The sequence below is a fragment of the Limulus polyphemus genome, unplaced genomic scaffold (assembly GCF_000517525.1).
Source record: "Limulus polyphemus unplaced genomic scaffold, Limulus_polyphemus-2.1.2 Scaffold1252, whole genome shotgun sequence".
Taxonomy (NCBI): Eukaryota; Metazoa; Arthropoda; class Merostomata; order Xiphosura; family Limulidae; genus Limulus; species Limulus polyphemus.
The window spans coordinates 113,022-120,996 of record NW_013666862.1 but is presented as its reverse complement, the minus strand read 5'-3'; the positions used below and the strand labels follow the sequence as shown (position 1 = coordinate 120,996).

General features: G+C 32.7%; 1 protein-coding gene across 1 annotated transcript in view; it reads left to right on the top strand.

Moving 5' to 3' along the window:
* LOC106462789 (disheveled-associated activator of morphogenesis 1-like) overlaps positions 1 to 7,975 on the top strand; it is a 122,936-nt gene that overhangs the window by 55,315 nt on the left and 59,646 nt on the right. Inside the window, 2 exon segments of the mRNA XM_022390130.1 lie at positions 488 to 577; positions 2,827 to 2,895. Of these exon segments, the coding sequence (XP_022245838.1) occupies positions 488 to 577; positions 2,827 to 2,895 (159 nt within the window).

Here is a 7,975-nt window from a genome sequence, read left to right as displayed (position 1 = left end):
TGTTACAGACATTAAACATTTTAGTGACGATTAAAAACCTACATGTTATAGACATTAAACCTTTTAGTGACGATTAAAAACCTACATGTTATAGACATTAAACATTTTATTGACGATTAAAAATCTACATATTATAGACATTAAACATTTTAGTGACGAATAAAACCTACATGTTATAGACATTAAAACTCATGAATGTGTACCAACTCATATTATTTCGGTAACTGAGAAGCAATGAAAAGAAAACTCACTCCATTTCCTCTCCTGATCTGTACCAAAATCGGACATGTAATTTTCATCTAAGCTCATTTTACAAAATTATACTTTTAATATTTCCTTAGTAAGAATTCATAATTTTTATTTCACTATGGTTAATTTTGGATATTGTTTTATAAAATAACCATAACGTCTTTTACATTTAACTTCCCACTCTACGAACTTATAAAACTGGTTTTGTTCATTTTTTGATTTCTTTTCTATGTTCTAGGAAGAATTGGATTTGACAGCAGCTAAGCGAGAAATCATGTTCAGTTTACCGCCAGAAAAGAAATGGCAGCTTTATCTAAGCAAGAAAACGGTAGGTGTGGCCGCCCTGATTAAGGATATTAAAAATCAAATTAAGCACTCCTACAGATTGCCTGACTGAAGCTTCCTCGTTCTGCTATAAATTTTTCTTTCCTCATTGTTATCTCGCTTTGGTTGCCATTGCTCGGTTAGCGGTATATTGCTTTGGTTGTGGTGTCTGATCTTAGTTAGGGCTTAGTTCGTACGTGGATGAAGTAGCTTATCTACACACGATTGTCTTTGAATCCACAGAGCTCAACTCGACAAGAAACAGCAGTAACTTTATTATGGAAGACATGTAGTATTGTTTATTGCCAGTTTTTATTGGAATAAGATTTTTGACAGAAATCAAATGACTTCTTACCGAAAATGATTGCCTATACTTTAGAAGTAAAGATATTTTCTGTCGATGAAGAGTATAGCTCATGAAATTATAATTCCGACTGAATCTCTTGTGAATGATGCCTGGGTTATATATATATATATATATATATAAATTATTGCATGTTCTAATAATTATTATTACTTATTTATAAATGTTGTCTCTTTACGAAACTTATGTTATTGTACTTATATGGTCATTTAGATGAGCTTGTTATGTAAGCAGGTCTTCTGTTTTGTTTTTTTGTTAGTTTTTCTGTGGAATTCGAAATCTCAGTTCTGTAGTTAATTATTAAATTCAACTCCCAATACACATCTTTCTAAACTCACCAGGGGTACAGCGGTAAGTCTGAAGACTTATAACGCTAAAAACCGAGTTTCGATACCAATGGTAGATACAGCACAGATAGTCTATTGTAGCTTTGTGCTTAACTACAAAGACACAAATTGTATATATATGTCACGCATGTACGCAGGGGGAGTTCAATCGAATCCCCTATTTTTGTTATGTAAAAATATTATGCTTATATAGTTATATCGCAGCTGCTTATGGTATTTAACGTTTCCTACATAGTATACATTCTTTTAATGAAGCATTAGCATTTTTTGGCTTGAAATAGTTGCATGCAATGGCTTCTGTTGACACTTTGTAATTGGAAGTCCGAAGCCGTATTGCTACTGTCAGGTTTGTAAGCCGGAGTTTTTTTACAGTAGGTGTCTGTGACTTGTTGGCGATAAATTTCAATAAACAAACAGCAACACAGTTCACTTGTTTTATTGAATTAATATATTAAAACAAGTCAAACGTGTATACAAATGCTCGTTACACTATTGGTTATCACAGCTGTATCCAGAGCTACAAATAATTGTCTTTTTTTCATCGAAATCCACACAGTGTGATTCAATTACTTTATAACACATTTGACAAGACGAATTATTCTCCTCTGCTTTGTTATTGCAATACAGTCTGTGATAATTTCGCTTTAAAAATCGCTTTTATGTGCTATTTATCACTAAACTCACAACTACGCAGTCTAGATCTAATAATAATATTTCGATGCGTACGTATGATGATTCAAATAGCTAATATACTGTTGTTGTAAAGAGTTGTTTAAATTAGTAATATAATTTAATCATTAATACCTACTCTGTACAGTACTTTATTATAATAAAACATATATATTTATGCTAATTTAAGTCTAGTTCCTCGTGCAATGTTACAACAGAATGATGATTCGTTGGTTTTTCATTGGATATTTGTGGATGTTGTGTGAATAGCCATGCAATTGTTTAAGCTATATTCCATGCACAATTGCTTCCAGATTTAATCTCATAGCATATACATATATGGTTACAAATATTCTGGGGGAAGCATGTCTCCAAACCCCCATAGCATTGGCGTATTTTGCATGCCGATTGTGCTTCGCACAATATATGTTGGCTTTTGATCTCACAAATTAGAACCCTTTTCAGACATTGTGCGGGGGCATGTATGTATGTATGTATTGGATTTATAGAAATCTGTCAGAGCCGAGTATGGTCTAGTAGTAGCATGCCGAACTATGAACCTGAGAATCCATGGTTTGCGTCCTGTTACCGCAAACATACTTTTCGTACGTGCGTATGGTATAAGAGTGAAGGTCAAATCCTACCATTCTGTTCGAGTAGGCCAAGAATTGACAATTGGTGATGTTGAGTAAATGTCTTTCGGTTAGTCTATTAATTCGAAATAAGGAACGGCTAGCGCATATAGCCGTTATGTGGATTTGCACCAATATCTGCAGCAAACAAACAAATATATTTGTAATTTGTCGTTTACTAATAAGTATTTATATATGTAAACCGCGCTTAATGATAAAAATAAACATTCCTTTTTCATAGGAGCAACAAGAATCGTCTTCGGCACATTTTCCTGACTATTACGTGGAGAGGGTAAATTCAATGTCAATGGTAAGTTTTACATAACTTTAAAGCTTCGAAGATTATAAATAACCATTATACACTAATTTTTATTTTAGTAGACAGATTAAGCTCTTATTCTGAACCAATAGAAATAACACAGTGCGTGTTTTGTGATGAAGAAAGCTCTTATTCTGAACCGATAGAAATAATATAGTGCGTGTTTTGTGATGAAGAAAGCTCTTATTCTGAACCGATAGAAATAACATAGTACGTGTTTTGTGATTAAGTAAGCTGTTATTCTGAGCCAATAGAAATAACATTGTGCGTGTTTTGTGATTAAGAATAGCTCTTATTCTAAGCCAATAGAAATAACATAGTGCGTATTTTATGATTAAGAAATCTCTTATTCTAAGCCAATAGAAATAACATAGTCCATGTTTTATGATTAAGAATAGCTCTTATTCTAAGCCAATAGAAATAACATAGTCCGTGTTTTATGATTAAGAATAGCTGTTATTCTAAGCCAATAGAAATAACATAGTGCGTGTTTTGTGATTAAGAAATCTCTTATTCTAAGCCAATAGAAATAACATAGTCCGTGTTTTATGATTAAGAATAGCTCTTATTCTAAGCCAATAGAAATAAAAAAGTCCGTGTTTTATGATTAAGAATAGCTCTTATTCTAAGCCAATAGAAATAACATAGTCCGTGTTTTATGATTAAGAATAGCTGTTATTCTAAGCCAATAGAAATAACATAGTGCGTGTTTTATGATTAAGAAAGCTCTAGGAGATTATTCTTTTATTTTTTATTATTATAGAGAACATTTCAAAGCAGCTGGACCTAACCTAGAAAATCTTGTCTATATATTCGAAAATCAGAAATTTTCATTTAACGACAAGTTGATGAAATGTAGTAAAAAACAATCTTTTTAATCGTCACTAAAATGTTTAATGTCTATAATATGTAGGTTTTAATCGTCACTAAAATGTTTAATGTCTATAATATGTAGGTTTTATTCGTCACTAAAATGTTTAATGCCTATAACAAGTAGGTTTTTAATCGCAACTAAAATGTTTAATGTCTATAACACGGGTACGTGATTGTATGAAGTGGGTACTCTTGTTCTTCTCTATCATATGTTTTTAGATTATGCGTGTTACTAAATACTGAATCGAACACTTCTTTCTTAATATTTTAGTTTTCGTAACAATAATAACACTCGTGATTCTGCCAAATTCTGATGACACTGTTTTATTATTTTGAATATTTTTGAAATCGAAGATCAAATTATGTAAAATTGGCGACACAAATTTGCAGTGAGTAATACTGAGATAGACAGCAGTCTTTGTCAATGAAGTTTGTGACTTCAACTGATACTGTGTTATACTTTTATCATCTGGCGAAACGAATTGGTAAAAGTCAAAGCACGTTGAATTTTATTGACGTGAACCACAAAGTTTTAATGAAATTATATAAAGTACTTATTAGAATCTTCATTCCTGAAGAAGAAGTTTTTTTGTTCTGGCTTATATTTCCTTCTCTCTCCGTTTTTTTCTTTCTCATTTATCAGCTTGTCTTTTATATATCTTTCCACAAACCACACCAAACAGGTGTGTTTTCTTTATCCTCGGATTAAAACGTTTCCTAATCACAAGGGTGCTTACATCTCCCAAATCCGCTGAATTTAGAAAGGCGGATCTTATCCAATAATTCCCTAACCACTTTGTGCTGTAATCTCTTAATCAGATAGGGACTGACCTAAAGTCGTGCTCTTTCTCATCTTTTTCAACCCCAGCCGATTCTTACATAGAACTACATAACACTCAGGTGTTTATATTCTTAAATAAAAGTTGAAATTCACTATTCTATCTAACAAAAACACCATCGGCAAAAAAACAAAAACAAAAATAAAACTTTTAATAGAAGATCTCTTTAACTGTTTTTTGTTCATTAAAACTTCTGTAACGTGTATACTAAAACCTATTACTAAAAGTCGACACAATGAAACTCAAGAATATGTTATAAATTGCATAAATTAATTTGTAGCTCTACTTACTAGTTAGTATCTTGTTTCTTAAGTTAAATATATATACATAATCGTCTTTTAGACAAGTTAGTTTTGACACAATACAGTTCGTCAAAATTACTTATTCCTAGTGATGAAAGCAACTGCATACATTGGATACTTTTGTAAAATTATAACACACTGTAATCAAGACCCATAAAGTGACCACTAAACGATTACACCAGTCAACAACAACAACAAAGCACTTTTCTTTGCTACTAGAAAAAAAAATGCAACTGTTTCTGAGTAGTTTCTCTATGCTGATTCTAAAAACCATGTTGAAAATCCCTGATCGCCTCTAGTTTTCGAGTTATGATACATCTATTCAAAATATTCTTATATACATCGTGAAAATAACTTTTCTGCCATAAATTTATTTATTCATTGAAAATTGCATTTTAGAATGTTCAAAAACAATACCAGTTTAGAAAGTAATGAGTATAATAAGATTATATTCTGAAAATAAGTTCAGGCTATGTTTGAAACTTTCATCATGGTATTAATTTTTACTTTTTGTTGCAAAATATTTGCTTGACTTGTTGCATCTTTTGCTTATGTTCTCAGTTTCACGCTGTAAGAACCAACAGTAATCTCCCGTCATCGCAGGATTCCATTGTTCACTGTAGAAATATCTTGGTGGAAGCGATAATGATGCTCATTGCACACTGCATCTAGATCATTTGGAAAGAAGTCTAAATGGGAGTGTAAGAAGAGCATCTTTAGTGACATTCTAGACCCCATTTTTCTATAGTTCTCGAATATATTATCAGTCATCAGAGCATAGTTTTCATCACTGTGAGCTCTTAAGAAATTTTTGACAGTCAGTTTGAATGATTTCCGGGTAACAAATTCTTTTTGATTGAGTACTGTTTCAAATTTATCATCCATAAGCACTTCCCAAATCTGTGGCCCAACAAAGACACCTCCTTTGATTTTTGTTTTACTGATTTTTGGAAACTTGTCAGGCAGATATCTGAAACCATTACCATTTTTGTTCATTCTTTTTACAAACTTCTTCATGGATTCCAATTTAATAGGAAGTTGGGGCAGAAACACATTTTGAGGGTTCACTAAAGTTTGATACTCGATATTCTATTTCCTTGGTATGTAATTCTCTTTAACTGGTCATTTGTTCTTTTTGAAATGATTTGTATTATCTCTGCTGTCCCAGAGACACAAAAAGCATTAATGTTTGGCATATCCACTCTGGATACCCAGCAGGAGTGTAATAACTTTTAGAGCACCACATATATTTCACCTATGATGAATATATTTCATGGCCTCAAGTGTAATCTGCATGCTTTGATAAATTTCTCTCGTGTTCAGAGCATGAGCAAAAGGAATCGATGGCTTAGTGTTCCCATTGTGTAAAAGTACAGCTTTTAGACTAACTTTAAATGAGTTGAAAAAAGTCTCCATTTTTGAGAATGATGTTCAGCACCTAATTCTTCCATTAATATATCAACATTTGTACAGAAACAGAAAGTATCTTGCATGCTGTAATGAGAAGCAAGACTTTGATGGTGAATTCGGTAAATTGAAACTCTTATTCCTAGAGCTAATAAATTACATTCCTGTAAACAAGAGCCAAGAAATTCCCCATGCTGCTTTGATAGAGACAAGTCACGAATCAGATCATTTAGTTATTTTAGTGTGATCAGATGAGGCAGTTTGTGTTGAGGCACCACAGGAATAGAATTACTAGATGAAGAGGATTCATTGTCTTCTTCACAGGATAAGTCTTCTGTTTCCTATTTCACTGGTGGATGTGGCAGTGGAAGACAATCACCATCAGGTACTGGTTTCATTGTAGATGAAATATCTGGATATTTAATGTATTGTTTAGGTTTGCCTGAATATCCCAAAACATTAGTTACACAAAAGTAATAGTCAGTTAGACTTTCTTTGGGCTTACATCATATCATGGTATCTGCAAATGGTATACTTCCCTCTTCTTATTCAGCCACTGTGTCAAGCCAGATGTGCAAACTGTACAACACTCATGTGGAGCCCAATGTTTTTCTTGGTCAACAATTTTACACCAAAAATAGTAGAAGTAAGCTACTTTTACCTTATGTGTCATTTTTTTCTTCACAAATCTAGCCAAAACTATTTGAGTGATTTTTGCACTTTCGGACTTTACTGGAACTGGAGGTAGCTGGTATTTCAAATGATTTTCTAAAAAATCTATAAAAGAATTTATGTTTACATAACTAGAGTTTAAAATGTTTTGAAAACATAGTTTTGCAGAATTTGATTATATTTCGGGTATGATGCGAGGAAGAAGATCAGATTTTGTTTTGACTGTGCGCGAAGTGACCAACTGAGTGAGTGAGAGGCAACTGAGAAAGAAGAGTTTGACTTCGCCCGTTTTACGCTCAGTCGAGAGACTAGCAAACTGAATACGTGAGGGTTTCGTGATTACTGGGCGGAGCAGGTGAGCGTGGAAATGAAGTAAAAGTGGTGAAAGTCACTACAATTACATCGAGAACAAATAGCATATATGAACAACATATTTGGAGATTTTACACCAATACAATACAGTCATTCTTTGAAGTTATGAAAAAATGTATGCCTTTTACCCATTAAACTATTCAAGTAAACTTAAGTCCACAGCCTAAAGCTATTGTACTGAGTTGATTGCAAGATATTTCACATAGTGCTGAAAAATAATAGAGATATTACAATAACTCAAACTCTAGAGATGATGGACAAATTCTGACTACATTTATGATATCAGCACCATCAAATTACTCAGAATCACTTGTGTTTTCCCCAATAACAAAGTTTGTGTTGTCCAGTGTTATTATAAAAATTCGGAAATTTCAGATAATGCTGTTTGTTGATGAATTTAAAAGTGATAAATGAATTGTACCAGTTTGCAACTTCAGAGAATGTATATAGAAGGTTCTGATTCGTGATTATTGTGAAAAGTGTCAGAAACCATACCAAGCTAGTTTATGTCACCATTTAAAACCGTTAGTGTGCTATCGGGTTTCGGTCCATGTTTTGGACCAGGGACGGTCAAGGAAATATAAGCCAGAACAAAAAAACTTCTTC